Source organism: Taeniopygia guttata, chromosome 1, assembly GCF_048771995.1.
Source record: "Taeniopygia guttata chromosome 1, bTaeGut7.mat, whole genome shotgun sequence".
Taxonomy (NCBI): domain Eukaryota; kingdom Metazoa; phylum Chordata; class Aves; order Passeriformes; family Estrildidae; genus Taeniopygia; species Taeniopygia guttata.
This window is the reverse complement of record NC_133024.1, coordinates 15,352,839-15,378,158: the sequence shown is the minus strand read 5'-3', so window position 1 is coordinate 15,378,158 and position 25,320 is coordinate 15,352,839. Positions and strand designations below refer to the sequence as shown.

The 25,320-nt window shown below is 38.9% G+C and overlaps 1 protein-coding gene across 1 annotated transcript in view; it reads left to right on the top strand.

Moving 5' to 3' along the window:
- CRYBG3 (crystallin beta-gamma domain containing 3) overlaps positions 1-25,320 on the top strand; it is a 79,853-nt gene that overhangs the window by 31,932 nt on the left and 22,601 nt on the right. The window contains exons 4-12 of the mRNA XM_030263801.4: positions 3,951-8,406; positions 9,392-9,439; positions 9,778-9,893; positions 10,861-11,008; positions 17,313-17,452; positions 18,711-18,825; positions 19,875-19,910; positions 20,615-20,748; positions 22,429-22,555. Coding sequence (XP_030119661.4) covers positions 3,951-8,406; positions 9,392-9,439; positions 9,778-9,893; positions 10,861-11,008; positions 17,313-17,452; positions 18,711-18,825; positions 19,875-19,910; positions 20,615-20,748; positions 22,429-22,555 — 5,320 coding nt within the window. The remainder of the gene's footprint in view (positions 1-3,950; positions 8,407-9,391; positions 9,440-9,777; positions 9,894-10,860; positions 11,009-17,312; positions 17,453-18,710; positions 18,826-19,874; positions 19,911-20,614; positions 20,749-22,428; positions 22,556-25,320) is intronic.

Sequence of the window (25,320 nt, the reverse complement as noted above, 5' to 3'; positions counted from 1 at the left end):
CTGGAGTAAGGCATTTAAGGTAGCAGCTTTCCTCCTGCTTCTGGCCTTCCAAATCAACAGCACTGTTTTATAATCACTGCCACTTGGGTAAGTTACGCAAGATGTCTGTCATATAAGATGTCAGAGCAGGTTCCCCTCTCCTCCTTCAGTTAGTCTCCCTTTAACTTTTTATGTCTTTTTCACAATAGAAGAAATATCTACAAGCACCTGCTTTTGACAAATTTAACGTAACTCATGTTGACATCCTCTCTTGTTGCTGTCAAAGTCTTTTGTGAAACTGATTTAAGGCTTTATAGGGAATTGAATAGCTTCCTGTGAGGACAGGAAAGAAGGAATCTCCTACTATTTGAAATATGTGACAGAATGCACACTGGGTTCTTTGTATAATCAGGCTTTCATCTGCATCCTCACATGAGCTGAAAAAAATTTTTGCAAAGAATTTTTAAGGTAAATTCTGAACTGACATTCTTTTGGTGATCAGAAATGAAACAAGTCTCCAGTGACACTTTCAGAAGGCTTTTTTTTTGTGGCACAGCCTGCTTCTAAATTTGTTTCATAAGACTTACAGCTGAATTGCTGGTGCTGCACAGGAACATGGGTTTTCATTTTTTTAATGTCTTCTTGTTGCATGGGAGCATTCAGAGTGAATATGCTTCTGTGTGCTCTGAAAGGAAATGCATTAGGACTAAAAGATCTGCTGATAAAATTTTTTATAATATGCTGAGAAGCAAATTCTTTATCAAAGGTCAGGCACTCTGAAGTTGCCTTGTGTGTGGAGGGTAGATTGGTTCTGGTTGAAAATAGAGCTCACTGGCAAAAGTCTTGGTAGAATGAAGCCTGCAGGAGAGCAGAGCTGCATGTTGGGAGACACTGGCGCAGGCTGGGGCTCTGTCACTGAAGAGGAGCTGGAGCCAGTGCTCCTCAGATTTAGGTTTGTGCACAATTCTCCAAGGGGCAAATGGCATCGAGTCTTCTGACTTCAAATTGGTCAATTGGAGCATGAAATTCCCTCAGAAGCCAAGCAGAGAGCAAAAAGAATTGGGAGAAATTATAACGGTTGCCACATAGGCAAAAAAAAAAAATCTTCTGAGTAATTTTTTTTTTCTCTGATCATCTGTAATAAATACTGGTTTAGTGTGATATGTAGCTCTAGTCAGTGTGGATATAGAACCCAATCATGCTGGCTTCTCACTGGCATCCCTTCTGTAAAATCTACTTATTTATTCCATATCTGATGCTTTGGGTTTCAGAATTTCTGAGCTTACATGAAGAATTCAAAGGCAGAGTTTGACAACTGGAAAGGCATGTTCCAGGTTTCTTCTGGAGTACTGGTTCTTACCACGTTTGTACATAAATCTGAATTCTCCCCACTTCATACCATACAAAAATATAAACCATGATATAAAAGACACTTAGTAAAAGCTAATTCTTGTCAGGCTATTAATTGTCTTGCCTTGGTTTTGGTGGAAATGAGTATTTGGCATCTTGCAATACCATTTATTCATTACAATTGATCTGTACAAGAATCTGTAAAACTTCTTTTTCTTTTTGAGAAATGGTGCCAATATCTGTTCTGCTTGTTCTCTTAAAAGAAATTTCCTCTGGATTCAGGGCACTTGTAGACCAGCTTTTATTTTTGAGGTTGGCCAAAGTATAGAGGAGTTTGTAAAAGCTTAATAGTGATTATTTAAAGCAGGAAAGGTTACTCAGTAAGGTTAATTCTGAATAAGAGCATGATCAGGTCTTACATTCTTAAGACTTATTTTTAGTATGACTGTGACTGATGCTGAGTAAATATACTACACTGCAGAACTCAACAGATCCTTCCACTCACATTTTTAGGATCTCTGGAGTTTTAGAGAATATTAAAATGATGTGGGGTTTTTTACTACCTTTTTTCTCCACCATGTTTTGGTTTTTTTCACTCAGAAATGTTTATGTCTCTTTGGAGGATTGGGAATCCTCAAGGCAGCCATTTTAACAAATGGAGTGTGTGATGTTTAGCAGGTACCAGTGCTGGTATCTCTGGAAACAAAACTGGTGCTGCAGAAGACTAAATGTAGGCATCTAACTTGGCAAGTTGGGAGATGTGCTATTTATACAGGACTTTGCTGTTTTCTCTGTGACTTAATATATATACCTGGCTAACAAACTCTATATTGAGATTTTGCTCCATCAGAGATGACAGTAAATTTAATCCCAGTACAAACTGAATATTCAAGTTCTCACAAAGTCTAAATGCCCATATTAATGTATTTTGGCATTAGCCTAAAGGTACCTGACAAAGTAAAACATATATATAAATGGCTGTTTATATCTCTTTTAATGTTTATGAATTTGAATAATTCCACATTTACTTCATTTGTACTCTGTATTCTTTACATGTGATTTTAAATAGCATTAAGTTCTCTCTTCAAAATAAAATGAATACTGAAGTAAGAATCTTGGCCTCTAAAATCTTGCCAGAAGAATAGATTCTATTTTTAGATTTATGAATCCATTCTATTTTTATATTCTTATATATCTTTTGAGAGAATATACATTCAAAATCCATACAGATGGGAATTGAAGTTACAGTTACTCAATGATACTCAGATGTTTGACTTTCCTTAGCAAATTTATTTTTTATTTCTCACTTAAATTATTTCTTCTCAATAACTTCTCAGAGCTGTAACAACTTCTAAACAAATTGAATGAATGAGGGAAGGTGCCAAGAGCTTTTAGAGGCTATTAAGCTATTTTTGTATACTGCAACACTTTTATATTAGAAATCAAAATCTTAGTCAACACCTTTTTATGTTGTTGTTATTTTTGCCCAAGAGAGTCTCCTGAAATGAGCAGGACAATTTTCCCAACAGCTGAATGGCTGATTCCAGCATTCACTGTGTTAGCAGATCTAGGGCAGAGTTTGAAAGGGTTTCTTCTTGGTTTAAGTGGAGGCTGAGGAAGAAGGGAGTTCAAGTCTAGTCTGAGCATCTACTTTGTCTTAAGGTGAAGAATGGAAAAGCTGACAGTGACTGATTTTTGGAAGAATTCTTTAACAGGCAGAAAAATAGGGGGGAAAGAGAGAAGCATTTGAAAGAAAGGTGAGTATTTGTGATGTCTCAGTTTTAAGAAAGGAGAAAAACTGCTTCTTCAGAAAATTGAAAGTGACAGGCTCTGAACTTAGTATTATGAGAAAGAGCAGTGAAGGAGCAGGATCGCAGTTCCTCTGTGGTGACTCTTTAATTTTTTAGTTTTTGCATTCACTGTTTTTTGCTGCTAGATTTTAGACTAATGAACTGCTAGATCTACCAATTTCTTGTAGCATTTCTAGTTTTCTTATTTTGGTATTCCCTCCAGCATTCCAAGAATCTTCATTCTTAACCATTCTCCATTCAATCTCTTTCCTTACTACCCTGTGGTTCAAAAAAGCATCCTCTGTTATATACTTCCTTTTTTCCTCCACATTTTGTTTCTCCTCATCCTGTTTTTTGACAATATGTTGAGAGCTTGGGTAAAAGTTTAAATATCAATTCAGTATTTTAATGAACATTAGTACAGTAAATTTTCTTCATTTTTAATTTGCAGGCCAGCTTTAGAAGGATCAAACATCTTCAAAACAGGATGATTATTTATGTCTCTGCAAGTGTTGCCTTGAAGTGACACTTGTCAGTAGTAATTCCCTTGTCTGGTAGAAAATAAATTATAGAAGTTGGTTAAACTAGCATCTACTTTTTAACTTATAGTTTAAGTTGGCTTTTTTGGTAAAAGGTGGTGTCCATATAATTTCTCACACAAACCTTTATTTAGCAGGAGAAGGAGGAAAATAGTGTTGAGTGCAATCTACAGTTTGTGCTAACCTGTGGAGTAAAACAGTATTTTACATTTTCCACAGCTAGTGCTAACCTTTATTATTGTGCCAGCAATTTATTGTCTGTCCCTGCTGATATTGATGATTCTTGTTTCAGGCAGAGACGACGGAAGCCAGAAGCACCCGCAGTCACATACGCAACATATCGGGGTTCTGCAAGGATCAGGCAGCTCCTGAGGAACCAGTCAGAAACTGGAAAAGGAGAGAAAAGTCCTGAGAACAGAAATGCTTCAACAGCCAAAGAAAATGGAGGAGTCCAGACAACTCTGTCTGTGAAATCAGGATGCCTGATAGAAGAAAATGGAAGAGACGAGGGTCAAGATCACCAAGATGATGCCATGTTAAATTCTTCTGCAGTTAGAGTGGGAAGCAAACAGTCTGGTAAAGCTCAGCATTGCATGGGTAGAAGTAAACCTGAAAGAACTGCAAAGGCCACAATTTCATCCACTGAATCATGTCATGACTTACACTTAAGAACTATATCTACTTTAGCTGCAACAAAAGTTAAAAGGACATATTCACTAGATTCATTATTGCCATTTACTGGTAGAAACAGCGGGATCCTAACCAATTCCACTTCACAGAGTACTCATTCCCTTCAAGTCAGCTCTGCAAACAATTTGGTTGGAAAAGAAGATGGACTGCCAGGAGAAGCAGAAACTCTCTTTCAGACAGACAAAAATGCCACTTCTAACTTTGATAAAGAAAATCATTGTAGTAAAGCAGGTAATAAAGAGTCCCCAAAAGAAATACAGGATAATTGTTTACATTCGCCCAAGTCAAAAAGCAAGACTGTTAACCAAGAACTGCAGGTGGGGAAGGGAGAATTTTACTGCAGTCATCAAGTGAATAATCACTCAGAGCAAGGACTGGATGTCCAGAGTCTTCATTTCAGTACCACTACATTTCAGCAGAAAGCAGATCAGCACACCAGGAGTGACAATAAAGATGGTGATGCACAGAAATTTGTGACAGCTGTGGAAAGAGAGCAAAATCCACAGAACTTTGCTGCTACTCTTCTTTTTCCTTTTAATGAACAAATACCTTCTTCACTCAGCATGGAATCTGCAGGCGGAAAGTGCTTGGCCACAGGCAATCTAACTGCTTCAGTGTCATTCATTGGACATGATGAAGATACAGTCATGGGCAGGGAGACTTGTAATGAAGAACTGAGTGGGTCAGGGAGAGCAGTGCATGTACAAAATGGTCACAGGCTAATCCATGTGGAGAATCCTAAGGATACTGCCACAGAGCAGACTAGTTTTCCTTCTCCAGGAATGGAGAGTGTGGAAATAATGAAGGTTTTGTCTGAGGTTGTGGTGGAAAACCTTGCCAATGTGTCACCGTGTGCCCATGGGTTTCAAAGTGTGAAAACAAATTTTGATGAGCTGACAGTGCTTCCATCCCACAAGTCTACCTCTATGATGGTTCCTCATTCTGCCTTGAGATCTGAAGGAAAGCCTTTGACCAACCATTCTGCTTTCACCCATGAAAAAGCTGTAGACTTAATTTCTGAATCTCCACCTGTTTCTGAAAGCAGGTGTATTAATTTTTCTTCCAAGAAGGAAAACAGCAATAAACTTGGACTATCACCCACAGTAATTGATTCTTCATCTGACAGACAAGGAAAAATGCTGCCTTCTGCCCCTAACTCTGAAAATGGCCTGATTGCTGCTTCTGAAAAGGACAGCTATATTTTTCCAGCTGCAGAGTCCGGGGGAATAATCCCTGTAAACAGGGTGACCGAGGGGCCACTTTGCTCAGGAGACCTGAGAACTTTGTGGCCATCAGATTCTCTGGAGCCTGAGATTACTCCTCCTATGCTTGATAGCTGTTCTGATGGAGTAGATGCAGAGGTTGTTTGTATCTCCAGGCCTACTTCTCTTCCTCTGGTATCCAGAGAAACCTCCAACCTTCCTGTTTCTGCCTTGGAGATGTCCAGCACTGCTCAGGGGAGCAGTAATTCTTCCAGTCACAGAGCTAGTGATGGGGCAGATGAGGCCTTCTCCACACAACAGGCTGATGGCAGTGTCCTGGCAGAGGCAGTGCCATCACCCATCTGTCCTTTGGTATCTTTGGAAACTGCATCCCAGTCAGCCCATTCTAAGACCATGTGCAGGGATGCTGTGGGACAGGTGATTCTTGGTGCTTCTGCTCCTTTGGAAGCCCCTTCTGGCCAAAAAGCTGCTGCACCTGCCCAGGCAAATGGTTTTTGTTCTGGGAAAGGACAAGAATCTTCTTTCCCAGATGCTGCTGTTTTGCTGAAGAAAGCAGAAGAAATAGTGGACTTGGTTTTGCATTTGGCTACAGAAGAAATTATAGCAAAAGAAGGCTTTGGTGTCTGCCAGCTTTGTGGGAGCAAGGATGGTTCAATTAATATGGATATTGCAAATTATCAGAAGGCTGAAAGTGTACAGCTGGCAGCAGGAGAAACCCAGTCAGCTGTGCAGTCATTAAAAGCTTTTAATGAGACCAGTGGAGGAGGCTCATCTTCGCTTACAGAAAATGAAAGAGTGGATACAAATAATCAAGATGGAAAGATACTCTCTTGCATCCCTGATAAAACTGACCTACATAGGGCACTAGAACTAAAAGCAAAAGAAACAGTTGATGGGGTCATTAACTCAGCCATACAGAAACTGGCATCCAATCATCAGCAAGGCACTGAGAGGAAAAGGTTTACTGGAAATGTTCAGCCTAAACCTGAGGCTGAAATGCCAAAGGCTTTAAGTTTGGATATGAGGTTTCCTGCCAACTCTCAGGAACCAACAGAGATGATTGAAACTCAGACTGTAGCTGTAAAGTGTGAAAAGGCAGATTGCTCAGATCCTCCTTTGCCTCCAAATTGTATGGAAAATGGCATAGATTGGCTCCAAAGAGATGAAAAGGTAGCAAATAATGCAATTACTTGTCAAACAAACGGATTTCTTTCCTGTGGCAGTTCAGCAAGGCCAGAATCAGATCTTCTGACACCAGCAAAAGAGAGGCACAATGGAAGGGTATGTGACCATCTGGCTGCAGCAGAAATGTGTGGCAGAGTATCAGCAATAAGTAGAAAATCTGATGGAACTTTACAGTTAATAGATAGAGATACTACTGTGGCTGAAGAAACACTTTTGCCATTGCAGTTAAAAGGTTTGTGCAATAATACAAATATGCCAGAGCGCACACTGCTGCCAGCTGTAAATGTTAATTCGTCATCTTTTATGTGTGGTGAAGAATGTATCGGCCTGCAGAGTGACTCCAAAGATAAAAGCAGCTCTCAGATGTCTCTGGAAAGCAATGCAGAGGACAGTCTGTATGAACTCTATGGGAAAGAGGTTGCAGAGGAAGTTGCTGTACAAGTAAAAGCAACCTTACAAAATTCAAAGGCAGTGGAGAGCGAAGAGGAACGAGCAGAAGGGGCAAATGAGGGAGCAGAGATTAATACTGGATTAGATACACAGTCCATGGTACATGAACTGTCTGTTCCTGGAGAGGGCAGTGAAGGGAAACACTGCTTTGACACAGTCTTTGCCCAAAATAATGAGAACCTGAAGCTGGCACAAATCAAGGGTCAAGAAATGGAAAGAAATTATCAGCTTGAAGAAAATGGCCTGGATTGCAGCAATAACATGAAGGAACCAACAGAACTTTTGGCCTCTTCTCCACTAATTGAACAGTGGGAAAATAGTTCTTTTACCATCATTTACGAAGGTGCTCTTCAAACTGAAAACAAATCTGTCTCAACTGATGAGATGCAAACTGGTTCTCTTTCTCCTTCTAATTTGCCTTCAGATACTATAGATCATCTAAGGCATGCTAGAGCAAGAAACAAGCAGGAGTCAGTCTGTCTTTATGGGCAGGACAGCAAGGTGAGTGAAGCAGCAGAGAGCCGAGGCTCAGAGTCCTTCCTGAGTGTGGAGGCCAAGCGCTACAGAGTTTATCCTTTCTCTCTGTCTCCCATCTACGAGGACGACAGCTCCCAGGAAGATCTGCTGTCCACGGACGTGTCTCCAGAAAGCCGTCCTGGGGGAGTCTCCAAAGACAGCTCTGACCACGCTTCTGTGCTTTCCCTCCTCCAGTCAGTGTCTGAACGCTTGCAGTTCACTGCTCGCTTCAGCAAAGAGGAGGAGGATGAGGAGGATGTGGTGGAGGAAGAGGAGGAAGAACCTTCATATGAGGAAAACATTCTTGATATTGAGAGAGAAAACTGCCTTTCAAGTCAGTGCAGAGAGAATTTTAAAGGAACCCCTCAATCAAATGACCAAAGTAGATCTTTTCTTGAACAATCATTTCTTCTTTCAAAAGAACAGCTTGACACACAGGAGCAACCAGAAGAATTTCCAGATGTGTCTTCTCCCAGTCAGATACCTTGTAAACCAGTTCCAGAGAAAGCTGATGCTGCTGTAACACAGCCTCCTACAAGTGTGTACTACCAGTACTTGAAATCTGCCAGAAAAGGCTCTTCTGAAAAGGGGACCAGGTTTGGAAGCATTCTCCAGGATATGCTGCAGCCAAAGATTCATTGGTTTCAAGACAATGCCGTGCCAAAACTGGGAGAACTGTCAGAGGTAAGATGTCATGTCACATGATATTTATAATCAAAGTGATTAGCCCAGATTCAAAGTTGCTGCTTCCCTATCCTCCTTGCTTCCTTTTAATTAAGTTTTTATCATAAAAGTGATCAGAAGTTTTTATCAGAAGTTATTAGGGTTTTTTATTTCATAGTTTAAAAAAAGTATTCTGATAAATTTTAAAAGATAAAAGTGTTCCTCAATTCAAGTCTTGGTTCAGCACACAGGTGAAAGCAATTTAACTGTAAAACAGAGTATGTGAACAGAAGGTAAAATGGGGAAATAAAGTCTCTGTAATAACACAAGACAGACTTCTCTATGTTAAGGACATTTCAACCTGGAGATGATGGAATTGCCTTTTAGATGAAAATTATTCTTTTATTTCTTTCACTTCTGAGATTAATAGAGTTGTCTTGTCCAAAAAAAGGTATAAATATCAGCTTACTGGGCTCTTTGATATTTCATCACAGTCTTCTACAAACTATAGCTCAGTCAGCAAGTAGATAAGGTAGCTGCTTCCATAGATTAGAATTTCTTTCTTCAGTTTGCTTAAAGCAATGGCAAATGAGGGTATGGAAAGAGTTCTTCCCATGTTTAGAATCTGAAAGTGCCACATAGACCAAGTGTGTAATTGAAGAAGTCTTTCCATGATATTTGGAATATTCCAGTCTGTGTCAGATGTATGTTTTGTTCTTTCCTCTATTAAGAAATGCAGTTTATTGTTTGCTGGGAAGGGGTAATACATTTGTAAAGGTTATAACTTCCATACCACCTCTTCCTTTCTAGCACATGCTGCTTTCTGCTGATTGACCCTGTTAAATAATTTACACCAGCTCTGAATGGCAGTGAAATAAATATTGGTTTTATCTACTAAAGACAGTTGTGTACCTGTACAGGAATAATGGACCCAGAATAATCTGCCTGTGCTTTGTGCCATTGTTGTAGTTCTTAATAGTTGTTTGCCGTGTCCTCTTATTTTCAGAACCTCATTGACAGGGCAAGTCTCAAATACAACCCAAGACCAGGGAAGGTAAGCAGAGTTTGTGTCACATTACTCAATATGATACATGGAATAATTTGTCATACTGTAATTTTTGAATGGAAAGTGTCTGAAGTAGTTAGTCTAATTTTCTCTATTTTTATGTATTAATAGCATGTGCTTTCCCATGCTAATATTGAGAATATATTATTTAAAATCCTGCCACTAGTAATTTTGCTGTCTTTCTCAGCAATTGTTTTCATTGAGTAGAGTGTTTCATAAAGGAAGAAACTCTCAGTTGAGTGGGCACAAATTGCGAGCAAAAAAATAACTGTCTGTGCTCTGTGTTGAAATGGGCCCTCATTTGCATGCATTCTGTATTGTTTCAGATTATTATTTATGATACTTGTGGCAACAAAAGTAAACAAGAAGTTCATTCTGATGTGCTAGATGCCTCATCGTGGATCTTTCCCACTGGAACAGTACTTAGGATAATTAGAGGATGGTAAGAAATCCAGGTCATATTTAAATAGTCTTTCCAAAAGACTGCCTCTGTGTTCCTCTTGTGTTTTTATTTCTTTTATTTATGACACATGTCCCATCTGCAGTAGTGTCTTTTTCTTGCTTTATAATTAGACTGATACCACTGAAAAGGCATAAAACAAGGCTTTAAATACTGCACTAAAAAAAAAAAATTGTTTCTCCTGAGAGCTCGCTTCAAATGGAAAGTTTCTAATAGAGCCACAAGTGAGTTTAGAGCTCTTGTCTGAAGTGCTGAGCCAGTGCAGCCATAACCATGACTAGAAATATATATATTGAAAAATAAAAAGATGGATTTTTACGGTTCAGTTTCATTATACAGTAGCTGTTGCAGAAGGACCATCAAATGAACATTCTCAACTGCTAGTTTTCATGTGGCATTGAAAGGAATGTGGATACAGAAGGATATATACAAGGACCTTTAAGTTTGCAAGTGTTCCTCAATTTGCTTTGGGAAGCTGGGGTCAGATCTGTATCAGTTGTTGCATTGGAATTTAATTGGTGATGCTTACAGGGAATGTTTCTAACTGTCAGCCATGCATGTCACATTTATGCAGTTTTGAGGCAGCCTTGTATGGTTTTGCATACATTTCTTTCACATTCTAGGAAATACTGAATGCCATTATTAGTATGTTTTCTGCCTTTTATAGTGTCTGCCTGAACAGGACACATTTTGATGTGACAGTTTATATATTTGTCCTGGTAAAATAAGGCTATTCATTCCCATTGTAGTTTAGCTGCATTTTTATTTTATATTTTGTCCTGGAGAAGAACTGTGTATTTTACTTAACAATACCAAAGTATTGATGTGACTACTGAGAGACAGCATAAGAAAGATGTGATATTTGTATTGGTAAGAAGAGCTTTTTCCTGGACTTTCCATCAGATGTGCTCTACCAGCAGTGACTCAGTTCATTTTATCATTCTTGCAGTTGGATTTTCTATGAGAAACCAAAGTTCCAGGGTCGAAAACATGTACTAGAAGAAGGAGAAACTGTGCTGGATCACCTTTGGGATCTCCCAGGCATAAAACATCATCGAAGAAACCTCACAGTTGGTTCCATCAAACACGTAACAAAGGTACAGACTTTCTCCACAATATTCTCACATGCATAATTGATTTGTTGGTCACAGTGGTGTATTACCAGCAATGGACAATGTGTGTGTAGTGTTCCTGACTTTATTCAAATTTGCTGTGACTCAGTTTTTTCACTTTCTAGGTGATAAATTCCAGGACTTTAGCTGTGCTAAATTTCCCTCTCTTCCTGAGTCATTGAGGAGGTGGTTATGTTTCTTTGCCACCACCCTCACATGACACAGGCTCCCCCACTTTTAGATGTTTACCTGTCCAGTTACTTGCAATTAAATGGAATCAATTCATATTTTTGAAGAAGTTTTTATCTTAAGCTGTCTGCTGCGTCTGTATGGCTTCTGCTCCAGTAGTGGCTGGGTTTCCAATCCTGTTTGTACAGTGTAGCCTCCAAAAACTGCTGCCATTCCCTCTACAGCTTTTGTGCCATCTGTAAGATCTCCACTTGGACCAGTGGTACACCTACAGCACGTAGCTCTGCCTACAGCCATCAGTTTAGAAGGCTTTTTGTTGAAAAGATAAGAATCAAATGTCTAAAACTAAATATAATGCATCCATTGTTATTCAGTGAATGAGGAATATATTTTCCAGATCTTGTGATTTAAGAAGACTTAGTGGTGTCATTGTTCAGTGTAACATTCCAGTTACTTACAGGGCAGTGGCCTCTGCTGTGTGGTGAATTATCATTTGTATCACAATCTGAAAGATTTTCAGTAAAGTGGTTTTTCTGTTTTCTGCTGGTATAGAGGTCATTTTAAAATTGATAACCTTTCTGTCATCAGTACAGGGGCATAATGTTATAACAATTACAAACAATTCTTCATTCTCTTAAAAAACTTAGAAATTCATTAATTCAAAAGAGGCTGACTGAAGGCAAGAATAATGAAGTTAACATTTATTTGAGCTAAACATAATAAAAGCATTTGACCAATATGCAATATGAATGTTGATCAGTAATGTGGAAGACAACTAAATCAATAAAGGTATTCCACAATAACAGCCAAGGGAAGCTGGATGTGTCTTGGCTATGAAAGAAGACTCTTGGATAGGAAAGATACTTTTTTAACTTCATCATGCTTGATAAAAACCTTTGCAGTACAGCTGAATAGGTTTGACTTTCATTCTTCTTCCAGTCTGTGGCTCATTTATGTAGAACACAGATGGAAAGCTTTGTTACCGTACACTAGTTCGGTAATCAACACTTTCCTCATGTAAATTAAACCTCTAGCACATGTGGTTGGTGCGTTTAGTGCCCTCACTAGGCCAAGTTTTGTCCTCTACATCTTGATTCCTGAAGGCATCCCTACTGTTTTTGGTTGTTTTTTAGCTGTGGTGGAACTGCTTTTGGAAGGTAGCTTCCTAAAGTGCTATTTTATGTATTTATTTTTGTGAAAAATATAGGCTTTGTTTTTATTTGACAGATGGTGGATTCTTTTTCCGGCAGCTTGTGTGTGTGTATTTTACTGCCATTTTCTTTTTCACAGGCTGTCAGTGTCTTTTCTCCAGGATAGTTTGGCCATACTGGCTCTGTGTCCAGGTTGTCTGGCTTGTCTTCCAATTTTTCAAGTAGTTTTTTTTAATGGTCTTTGTTTAATGGATCTCAGTTTCCTTGAGTTAGCAGATTTGAACATTGGCTAAATATTTGAGAAGGAAATAGCTTGCCAAGAAGAGGAGAAACTGTTTTTTAGTAAGGAAACTGTAGGAGGTACATTTAATATTTTATTTTTTTACTAGCATATTGACTGAAGAACAGTCTGCCAGTAGCTTTGTGTTCTTGATTTACCTTCAAGCCTCCCCAAAAAGCAGAGATTCTGTAAAGTTTTTGATTAGCTTGTGGCTTGGCTGACCATGGATATGCATTAGGTGTATCTAAGTGTATTTAATTTCAAGAAAACTGTGGGGAGGAGATTCCAAACAAACAGATTGTGCAACCAGTAAAATGAAGACATGTCTGAAATGATGTGGAGACTGATTTCCTCTAAGACACAAGCCAAGGCTAGCAAAGTCTGCCTGCACACCCAGGTTCAGTGCAGCTCCTGCAGCACAGTCTCTTTAGCCAGGTCATTTCTCTGGCCTAGTGTAAATACATTTTTACCTTTCTGCACACATTGGGCTTTTTTCTATCTGTTTCTGGAAGCCCAAAGAGGGTGCTAAATGTTATGTTCCCAAAAATAAGAGCCAAGAAGAGTTCCTGGTGCCTCCATTCTGGATTAATCATATGAACCACTGTTTTGCAAGGTGACAAGGGATCTGAAACAGCAGTTTATAATCTCTGTCTTCAAGATGGTTAGGCAGGGAATACTTGGACTCCTTGTGGAATCTTCTTAAGCAAAGCTCTTTGTAATGGGATTGTTCACACTATTACATGAAGGGTGTGTTTCTTTTGTTTGTGTGGTTTGCCAGGTGAAAAGAAGCTAATAATTTAACAGGGACTACTTTGGCAGATGCCATAAGAAGACACCCAGCAGCTTCAGATGGTCTCATTTGCTTGCTGGTTTTTACAGAACAGTAATCATTTATTTCCTTTGTATTGTTTTATTTACCAGCCCTCTTGAGTTCTGTAGCTGGGTTTGGTGGTGGTGGGTGGTAGCAAGAGTGGTACAGTGCTGGAGCACTGGGAGTAAGAATTAGGAATGGGTAAAAAAGCCTGGATGACCAACAGGTCCAATTAAAAAAAAAAAAAACAAAGCTCCAGAAGCAGATAGCATCCTAAAGACAAAATGTGTATCTAAAGTGAAATGGTGTCTAGACTGTATTACAAAGCAATCATGTTAATACCAGAACTAATCAGACCTGGTTTTCCATAGGCTCTTCTCTCATCCTTGTTCTGGCATTTCTCTTAAGAAGCCAGACTTGAGTCATTCTTTGTCCTGTTGTTGACACAAAACTACCCCAGTTAAGCAGGCTAATTTGATCACTTCAGTCACCACAGCTGACAGGTCCAAGGAGAAGACCTAACAGTGCTGAGTTTATTTAGCCCTGCTGGAGCTGTTAGGGCTGTAATCCTAGATCCAGAAGAAGGATAAACAGCCAAGACCACCTTGAGGGGGTTGAAGGCTTTAGGTCTGTCACTTCTGCTGGACCTCTTGGTCAGGCTAGAAAAATGTCAGAGATGCCACTAAAGAGGAATATTTAGTACTAAAGGCTTAAGGGTTGTGTAAATCCTCTTCAGAAGGAGCTTTCAGCTTTCTGCTGAGGGCCCTGTTACTCTTCTGGAGGTGTCTGTAAGTGTTCCATGTGCTTTGCAAACATCCCAGCTTGCTTAAGACCACGAGGGAAGCACAGGCATTCCAGGATGACTGCGTGGAGGTGGGAGAATACCACAGAGTAAGGCAGGCAGAGAGGGATGCCTGGAGGCTGTCATCTACCTAAGCACTTGGTGGTTGTGTATTATCCCTGGAAATGAGCACAGCTGCCTAATCTGTTTGCTCTGCTTTTTACTCTGTTTTTGCCTGATGTGTCTGTAGGACAGTGAATGAGTTTAGACTGCTTGTGATGGGGGGTGGCACAGTTTGAGGGGTGGGTTTAGGGAGGAAACCTTCCCATTTGGGATCTGGGCTGAAATACTGTGCTAGCAGTTTTGCATGATAATAGTTGTGCCTGTGTGTATCTTATTTCCAAATCTTGACGCCTTGCAGATGGCAGGGCTTTGTACTGAAGGATCTCCACCTGACTGCTGTCATATTTGTGTGGTTTTCATTTTGTTTCTAAAGATGATGGCTTCATTGGGAATGTTAAAGGACCCTCTGAGAGTAATGAGGGCTGTTAAATATGCTCAGGCAAATATGAACATGCTGAGGCCAATATTTACCAAGCTAAGTTTGCATGCTTGAATTGTATAAATTAATGGCATGGCACAGAATATACATCTGCAAATATATAGTATTAATCTCATACAGTAATAATAAATGTTACCTTTTTCTGCAGTCTGTGCATCAGTACAGGTAAATTGAACTCCATATTTAAGTCAAAATGTGTATTTGTGACTTTAAAAAAATGTGCTTAGAAAATATGATGTACTTCTTGCTTGACCATGTTACCACCTTTAAAAATAAATATTTGAATTGGTTTTGATGAAAACCTCAGTTTATTGTGTGGCACTTTATGAAAGAAATTTGTGGACTTAATCTAGAACACACACAAAAATACAATCACTAGGAGTAGAGGTTTTTTATTGCTTTCAAAATCTGGCTGGAAAGAGATAGTGATAAATAGGATAGACTTTATTATGAGTGTTTGTGCTTTACTTACCCTGGTACATTTGTCATCTCTTGAGCTGGTGACTGCCTCATGAGCTTCAGAGTCAGGAGAGCAGACTTGAAAAGAGCTTACAGACTGGCTTCTTCAAATCTAAAATGAAAAACAGAAGCAAAAGCCTTGTACTAAATTCAAATTAAGCATACTCCATCTCATATTCTGTCTGAGCCCTCAGGCAGATACTTTTATTTTGTACTTGTCTAGTCTTGTAGATACTTAGTTTCAGAATTTATCAGAAGCCATTAACAATCTGGCATCATTATTTGTGGAATTCCTCTAGGTGCAACTTCCGATTTTTGGGATCAAGCTTTATTGTTGGATTTATGAAATTCAGCCTTCTTACATGTCAGATATTTTTAGGAAAAAAAACCACAGACTTCAAATATTTCTCAACTTTGATTTAATAAGATACATATACATGTGAAAACTATGGGGAGATTTTATTTTTTTTAAGTCTTGTCAAGCAATATGCTTAGAATTGAGAAATGGAGTTCCTTAGCATTTTCCCATAAAGCAACATTATACTAGAAAGTCTTTTTTCCTGGTTTTTCTGGGTTTGTTAATCTGAAAATAAAAATTCCGGTATTGCAGTTTCTCCTCTAAAAACAAAGAGTGAGAATTGTTTGCAAGGTACAATACAGAGGAAACGTGATTGTGTGGGTGTGAGAGTTGCCAAATCAGTATTACTGTGTTGCCTCGGGTCTCAGGAGGAAAGTGAAATATCCTGAAGTGCATCTATTCTAATTGCCACACTTAGTGCTGACAGTTCAATAGCTAATGAAAAAGTCGTGCTAACCTAGAAGTGAGCTGTTACTCCATGAAAACCCCACTAAAAACCACGTGCAAAACAAGAGCACTGCAGGTGCTGTCATGAGATGAGGTGCTGGAGCTTCCAGGGCTTTTGTACCCTCTTGCTGGGTTTCTCTGCAAGCTCTTATGTTCTTCCTTTCAGGAGCCACGGTCCATGCAGGCTCTCTGTCATGGTGTGCCCTTCCTGGGTCCTCCCCAAATCCAGAAATTGGGTGCTTCCCTGGGGGCACGCTCAGAGACCGCTCCTCATCCCTCTTCTCTAGCTCACATGCAGAGGGCACCTTCCTCCAGCCACCTTTAGGATTTTGGGAATCTCTGTATGCTGTCCAAGCCCTCTGTCCTAAAGCAAATGGGCCTGTTGGTCAGGAGGAGAAGGGGAAGTGTTTTGGGAGGTTATGGCTGAGAAGTGAAGTTTTCCAGCTGCACACGTGAGCTGCTTCCCACTGGTCCGGAGCACCCTGCTGAAGCAGGGACTTGCAGAAGATCCTCGTTGGTTCACAATGTGTTTGAGTGCTGGGGAAGAAAGTGTTGGCAATGCATGTTATAGAAATACTGTAAAATGAGGGTGGCTCAATAAAATCCCTGCAAATGTTAGAGAGGAGCATGTGGTCAACAAGGTTTTTCTCCGGCATGGTAAACCTCACTCGTAAACCTCCAGTAAAGAAGCAGAGGTTGTTGCTTTCTGGTAACAGGAAAATTGCTAAAGTGTCTACTTAACAAAGTAGATGTTTTCTAATACTGATCTTTTTTCCTTTCTTCATCTAAAATGCTGTAGATTTATTTAGCACAACAAAAATATTGAACTCATATGGCTTGATACTGTAGTTGGATTCTGCATTACAGAATTTAATTGTCATGGAGGGGCAGAAGTGGGAATGTAATAGATATTTCTGGAAAGTTCTAATTAATGGATGCATCATGTGTGTGATGGAAGCATTGCCTTTTAAAAAAGCAGAAGTCAGTATTATTCTGTTCAGTCCTTTGGTTGGAGAAAATTTAAACTGGCCTTTTTGCAGGTAGCCTGACAGCTATAAATTTCTTCTTTGAAAATTGGTGGGAACTGGAAATTTACCTCCCTTAACTTTTCTAAAAATTCCTTTAAAAAGAATAAAACCCTTCTATCATACAAAGGCCAGAGAAGGGTGAGAAGATGGGGCAGAAAAGGAAATGTTTAGGGGCAGAGTCTGCAAGTGTGGATAAACATTACCCTTTGATTTGTTTCCACAGGACTGTGGCATTCCAGAGGTGGAGTTCTGCCTGGCAGCTGGTAGTACAGAGGGACTTCCCATCTGCATACAAGGTGCAGTTGCCAGTTTAGAAGAACTGGATGTTGAGAAAAACCCTTATATAAGAGTCAGATCAGGAGTGTAAGTACTGAACCTTTTAAACAGCATTTTGCCAGCATGTAGAAGAGTAATATCACGTGATGAAACTCAGTAAGCAACATGAACAATATTTGAGGGATTTTGCCAGAAATGAGTAAACATACATTTAATATGTCAGCATTGTGCTCTGTGAGCTCCTAGTTTGAAGGCATTTTTTCCTAGTTGCTGGCAGAAGTCTTCAGTAATTCCATAATTGAGTAGCTTTATAAGTAGAGGAAGCAACTCAGCTATAATTAGCTTTTATTGCATTGGAGAATAGATACTGCCTCCCAAGTCACCCACCCTGTTATAACCATAATACTGTGGCTGAACACGAGAAAATGAGTGTTACATCACCCAAGCATTTCTCAAGCTGCAGCCAGATCCTGACATTCTGGAGGGAGGTGATGCTGTATGACACAGGTCCCTGGCTAACCCAGAACTTCCTGTATTGAGCAGAATGGGCTGTTGTTCCCTGGGCCAAAGCCTCACTTTCCTGAAGTTTAGGAGTTGTGTGGATCTTCCCATAGATAATTGCAGAATGACAGTAGCTCTTCTATTACAAGAGTATTGCCTTTCCATGTGAGCCAAGTCTTCCTTCCCACTATCTCACAATATGTGAGAGGGAGTTAAAAACAGAGTCCTGTCTTAGTTTTGACAAAACTTGGTAGTTTTAAGAAAATAATTTTCCATATGGCTCCATGCCTCTTCCTTCATTCCTTGTGTGGTCTCCTAAACATGTGTTCAGCTTCTACATTCAGCTCTTTTTTTTGACTGAGAACAGTCTGAAGGACTCACAGCATTTTTAGTCCTCATGTCAGAACTATGATAGCTTTCCAAAGGATTGTTGTAAATAATCATACTTTAATAACTTCCACTGAAAAAAAATTATAAGGGACTGATGTAAGAAACCTTTTAATTCAAAGGTGATAATCTTTGATAAAATTCTATGCAAACATCTCATCCTCAGTACTGGCTTTTTTTTGTATACTCATAAAGTACCAAGCTGGCTTTTTTAAGTGAGTGAACAAATTGGTAATTTCTTCTCTTTCATTTATATTTAGCTTGGACTAAGAAAAAGTGTCTGAGATATTCCTAGCAGTGATGTTGCCAGCATATTTAAATTCAGCTTTGTTTTGATGTGCTGTCTCAAACATTATCTAGCTCTTATGAGTACAAAAAGGAAAATAATTTGAATAAGATCTTTGTATTTGGAATCTAATTGATGAACTTATTGAGTCATTTATCCTTACTGTTCTAGATGGCTTGCTTATTCAGACTTGAATTATAAGGGAGAGATGACTGTTTTGGAAGAATGTGATTTACCACCTGAAATTCCTTCAGCAGATGTAAAATCTCTGCGTCCCTTAAGAATGGTGAGGACTTCACAATTCCCTGATAAGTTGTGTGCTGCCTTTTTTTTTTTTTTTTTTTAATAGTTATTTCCCCAAAGGTTTTGATCTAAGTACAGCTTGGGCTCTGATGTTCATTCTGGATTAATCCTCCGTGGTGTGCTTGCTTTGGTCACTGTGACTTGAGCTTCTGCACCCCCAGCATCTTCCTGGGAAACTGCTGTTGTTGGGAGGAGGTCAAATAAGACAGAAAGGTTCTTAATTTTATTGCATCCAACACTAATTAGTTAACCCAAAAGCCTTTCTGGAGTTTATAATTTTCTTTGTTTAGTTAGGGTTTACTGGGGGTGGAAGACCAGATAATGACTTTATTACCCAGTAGTATTTCTCTGCACACAAATCTGGGGATGTGCAGCTGGTTTTTTTGTGTTGACAGACAGAACTTGGATCTGCATGTGAAAGATGGGAAGGGGTATAACACAAATTTTACTGTGTACATAGCAGGCCTACAGGAAGACAGTTTAAAAGCCATAAAGGAGTAAGAGCTAATAGCTGTCTCTTTAGTCACTCAAGTGAGGTCAGTGTCTCTTATTCCCTCACAGAGCATCATTCACTCACATTTCCAGAGAAGATGCATTTGTTGTATTTGCTCTTTGACCATAAACATGAATATGTCAGACTCTATTTTCTCTCTCTCTCTTGCTGTTTTCTCTCTCTTCTAGTGTTGCACCATTTGTGCTTTAAAAATTTGAAATGCATACAATATAGCTTTAAAAATTAATTTTAAATACTGTTTTGTATCGATTAGTTTAAAAACGTGTAGTAAATATTTACTTTAGAATTCTAGACCAAATACTTCTAAATTGCTTGCAGTCTTAGAGGTTTGTCAGTGCACGGATTTGTTTGTAGGTCAGGTTTATAGTGTGCCTGGCCTTTTGAAATCTATAGCCAGCACTGAAAGTGGTGAATAAAATTGCAAAGTTTTCATGCTCTCATAGTACTGTAAAGCACATGTCAGAGGGGGGCTTCAAATTTAATATAAATAACTTATTTTCCCCCTCATCTGTTTTTAGGGAGGACTAAAGGTGCAAATGCCAATGAATGTGAAGGTAAGCACAGAGGGCATTGAGAGTAAAATATAAGCACATTGGGAATATCAAATCTTTATGGAAGTTGCTTTCCTTTTGTTTGGTGTGTGATCTTCGATAACTGCTCAAGGCTTGCTGCTGCAAAATGACTCCCTAATGCTGTCAAGTTCACTTAATGTTTGATGAGGTGTAAAAGTACCAGTAGTTTGTTTTTCACATATTAGGAAAGTGTGAATTTTCTGTAAAATGAGTTTTTCTGACTTGACACATTAATCACTGTAATGATAAAGGGATTGGTAGAGATTTTCGCATTTTACATACCAAGTTTAAAAAGAAAAGGAGAGGGAAGGGAGGAAGAGGACAGGAATAGAACCCTTCTGTCCTAGCCCCTATTCCAATGCAAGAGTTGTGAGAGAGACCATGATCCTTCTGTGATCTGAGGAGCTGAAAGCTGATCCACAGTTATTGTTCCTTTTTCCTCCTTTTTCTACAAAAATGCTAATGCTTTAGGTAACTTTTAATTATACAAATACATGCATGACTTGGGTGTTTTTCTAATAAGTGCTGCAACAGATACAAATATTGTAAATAGTGATCTATGTGATTTAGCAGATAAAGAACTTGAAGGGGCTGTTAACTGCAGTCATGGAAATAACTTCAGCAAAGTACAGGGAGAGGCTTCTTGTCTACTTTTGAAGGATTAATCTCAACATCATGTTTTCTAGATAATAATATATGAGAAAACCCACTTTGGAGGATGGTCCAAAGAGTTTTCAGAAAACATCACTTCTGTCCCAGCACTGTTTGGTAGTGAAGAGGAGTTTCAGGAAATTGGATCATTACGTGTAATTGGTGGAGTGTGAGTATATTTCATTTTTATATTTATTTATTTTAAAACAGAGAAGCATAACTAAAAGCTTAGAAGTGCTAACTGACGATGACTGAAGTCTTCCACGGGTGAAATGTTTTGAGAAGAAGGGAGTGTATATTTCTTTTATTATCAGCTCTTCAATTATCAGCCTACCAAGGTAAATGTGTGAAAGGTGTGAAGTCAGTGTTTGCCATTTGGATGCCAATAAATTAGGCCGCTTTGTTCACACAGAGCTTTAATTTGTATTGATTTATACTTCTGATAGTCTCTACTTAATTTGCTGAAATGACCTTGGGTAGGTGTGGTCAGTCTTCAGTTTGACATTTTAATACCTCTGAAACCTATAAACTGTTTTATTATCTTAATGGTTTTCCTCTGCCAGCTGTTGCATTTTATCTGGCATTGGGTATGTGCTGTTATTTTCATTAATTGAGGTGCTGGATAGATTCTGTGTTGCCCTGCCCTTCCTTGTGTCACAGGTGGATGCTCTGAGGTAAACTCAGCATCAGCCACCAACCCCTCACTTTATTCTTTCACCCTCTCCCAACAGGACAGGACTGTCTGAGAGCAGGCAGGCTGGTTGCTTCTTCCAAAGGCTTCAGTAATAAAACAGTTTTCAAAAAATCTTGCTTTTGTTTCCTAAGGGATTTTCCACTTCAGCATAAAGATGGAATAACATACATCTTTTCAGGCTCTTGTCAGAATTTGATGAGTACTAAATTCAAAACAAACGTAATTGTTAATACTCAGATAATCTATTCATAAGTGCATTGTGTGTTTGCTATATGGGAAGCCTCAGATTATTAAAAATCGTTGTTCTGTCTGTTGTTGCAGCTTTTATTTTTAGTGCTGTGGTAACCTAAACAGCTAAATTAATGTAAACCAAATGGTACTAAAAGTCCCTGCCTGCCAAATTTCACTGCCAACAGAATTTGTACAGCAGTGCTAATATTTATAAGGGAGTTTTAATGAAAGAAATGCTTACAAGGAAAAAGGAGGGGGAAACACTTTGTAAAATTGACATCCATTAGAGATCTGAAGTTGATATGGAAACACCTTCTTTCAACTGAGCCTTATCTATTTATTCAAAGTACTTTGAAAATTTATCTTTGTTTACTGCTAAAACATATTCCATGTACAATATCGTTTATATCTTCAATTTGCTTGTCTGTTTATATATATACATTTTTATATTAAAGTAAAAAAAAATATAAGCAGGCAAAATAATGTTCTACTGAAATCTGTTAATTTGTCACCATCTCCAGCAAGGGTAGGGTCTCATCATTTATTAGCACAGTGAAGAGATCCGCTGCTTGCTTGGTTTTTTATCACTGAAAGTAACATCTAGCTACATCCTGGGCTCTGTGGTACCAAATATTGCTGTTGGGAATGTGACTGGCTGAGAGGAGGTACACGGAGAAGCATTACATAAATCAACTATTGTTGGATAAATAATCACATGGCAGGATCTTGATCCACAAAGAACACTTCATGGGTGCCTGTTGTGATTCCAAACAAGCATTGCTTTGTTCATTGGCTGGGTTTGTGATACTCATTTTAGTGGGTTTGGGGGGTTCTCTTCTCCCTTTATTTGTTAGAGAAAATCATGCATGCAGTTGTTTTGCCTTTACTGACTTTTCTTTTTTTGCTGTTGTGGGGATGCCACAGATGGGTTGCCTATGATAAGGAACGTTACAAAGGCCATCAGTTCTTGCTGGAGGAGGGAGATTATGAGGACAGATGCTCCTGGGGGGGAAGTGACAGTGCCCTGCTCTCCTTCCGCTTCCTTCAGGCTGTAAGTACTCACATGGATTTCTCACAAATTATGCACACAGCTCTGGCCATAAAGAGCAAGCTTATTCTCTGTAATGGTACAGCTGCCTTGGGTTGGGGCATTCCATCTTTTGCCTGTGCTCATCCTCATTCTTTTCCTACTGGATGAAATTTAGACTGCACTAAGAAAAAAGCAGGTTCTAAACAGTCTTTGTGAAGTTCATACAAAAATTTTATCATGCAGAATTCCTTGTCTACCTGCCAGATTTTCCAAGTACCTCAGTCCTGCACTTCGAGCTATTTCAATCTCTCAAATGGAATTTTCTTAAAAGCATAACGTGCCTGAGTGTACAGAGTAGTTCTTGATTAAAACAAAAATAGCTTTTCAATGCAGCAGCTGTTGTAGGCCTTAAAACAGCATTACCCTCTGTCTGTGATTTTTCTGCCAGAAAATTTTGGCAGCAAAAACAATCATGGTAAAAAAATCCCTGCTACTAAAATGTGTTTAGTGTAGGCAAGGATGAAATAATAATAAAAACTATTTGTAAGAGTCTGCTATTGGAAGGAAAGTTAGACATTTTAGCAATGGAGAAACATGGGGTTAGAACTTCTTTATAATTTCCTTTGTTTTGGTTTGGGTTTTTTGTTTGTTTGTGTAAGTGTTTGAAGGATTTTTTTATTATAATGGCATCTCTGTGAGCATTAAATACAGCTGCAAAGAGTAAATTCTTCTGAGACTAAGATTGTTCACTCTGATATTACGCAGTTTTGTAAACTCAGATTACTCATCTCCTCATCTGAAGAGATGTGATATTCCTGAGCCAGGAGTTTTGTGGAAATTGAAGATGGGGATTTAAAGCAAACTCACTTTCTCAACTTTATGTGAGCCCCAGAAGGCCATACTTAAATTCACAACTTGCAGGTTTGTTTTTCGTGATAGTCACCTAGCAAAAGCTGTATTTATAATCAGAATCTATCAAAATAAAGATAGGAGAATGAATGGAATTCAAGAAAAATATCCTTCTCTAAATAACTTTTTGGTTGCTGAGAAAAAAGTAGGTAGGCAATTTCTTCAGATTCCTCATTTTAAATGTGCAGAATCCTATTTAATTACTGAATAATCTTAGCTTTCCTCTCTTTTCCAGCTGTATATAGGATACTTGAGCAACTTAAATTGATCTTTTTAGGGTTTTATGTCAAAGGACATAAATACAAGTTAAAAACAAGTAAATACATAAATACAAGTAAAGGGCATTAATACAAGTTATCATGCATGTGGGTAGCAAGAATGATCTTCCACGTCATGTATTTAATTTAACTTGCACCTAAAACAGTCAGAAGGCTCAAGTTATTAATGTTTAAAAACATGCATCATTCACTCATATATCAACAGAGATCAATCCAATTGGCTTATCAATATGTATAAATATTTACCTATTGATAATAGAAGTGAAAAGGAATAATTCCCCTCAATTTGTTGCATAACTGAAGGCAACCAGCTGCTTGCCAATGGAATGAGTAATGGCCCTGGCATTGTGTTGTTTAGCTTGACCAGCAGATTACCTCCCTCTGGGCAATGTGCAGCACACAGGGCACTGCCCAGGCTGGCCATATGCTCCCTTTATGACTTTGTATACCATACTTAAGGTCAGGATTTTAAAAATAGTTTAGTACCAAACATTCAGTTTCAAGGGGTCCTGGGCAAAAATCCAAACTCTGTGTGCTTGAGGCCCCTGACTGCACAGCAGATGTCCTGGTTCTTCTCTCTGACCTCAGGAATTCTGTCAGGGGAAGGTAAAAGTTGCGATGGTCTCAGAATCCACAGGAATATTGCTGCACATCCCCCTTCCCCAGGCACTGGTGAAGAGGTACCCACATGTGGGCACACTGTAAGGGCTCTTAGCTTTTGGCTGGCTTGACTATTCCTGCAGTGAACAGTCACAAAGGCTAATGGGGCGTTCAGGGGATGTTTGGGAAGCAGAGATAAAAAGGTCTTGTGGAATTATTTTTTCCAGTTGCTGCCAGCTCCCTGTCAGTATCTGTGTTGAACACACCTGAGTCAAATGCAGAGCTCATTCCTAGGGGCAGGCAGCAGTCTGGACTCTGAGCTGCTCTGGGGCAGTGGCATTTGCTTCTGTTCTGCAGTGTCAAATGCGTTTCAAGCTGGGGTTTGCCCATGGCTCAGTGAAAGAGCAAAGTTTCTGTGTATGTTTCCTTCAGAGCTTTCCCACTAATGTTTTCAAGTCTAGTATGATCTGCCTTGGTCTGAAAGTCTTTTCTTAAAAGGTATTTTTCCTGTTGCTTTTTGTAAGAGAAGTTGCAGTAGAAGTTCAGGCAGAAAAGAATGATGGCTGAATTTGAAAGATGTTTTTACAACTGTGGATATATTTCAGCATTTTAAACTTAGTTAAGGAAATTATGTGCGGATTTGATCTAAATTACATTTTGGGAACTCTTTTGCTTTAGGACTGTTTAGAGTAGCTGTTTTTAATTTGCACTAATACTGCACTAGTTTTGTTGTTCTTTCCTTTTTTTTATTTTTTCACTAAAAAATAGTCTGAAGCTTGTTCATGATGATTTCTCCAGACCTGGCACTGTAATGCCAAGTGGATACCTGAAATAGTTGCAGCAGTTTAACAGTTTAAATAAATGAAGGAAGGAAGTTGTCAACACAGTAAGAGAACAAGTTTTACTAGAGAATTTGTTCCATCACCTTTTACTGTCCTGTAAACAGTGCAGAGAAATTGAGTCACATCAAGTTCTAAAATTGGTTTTCATTATTCACTG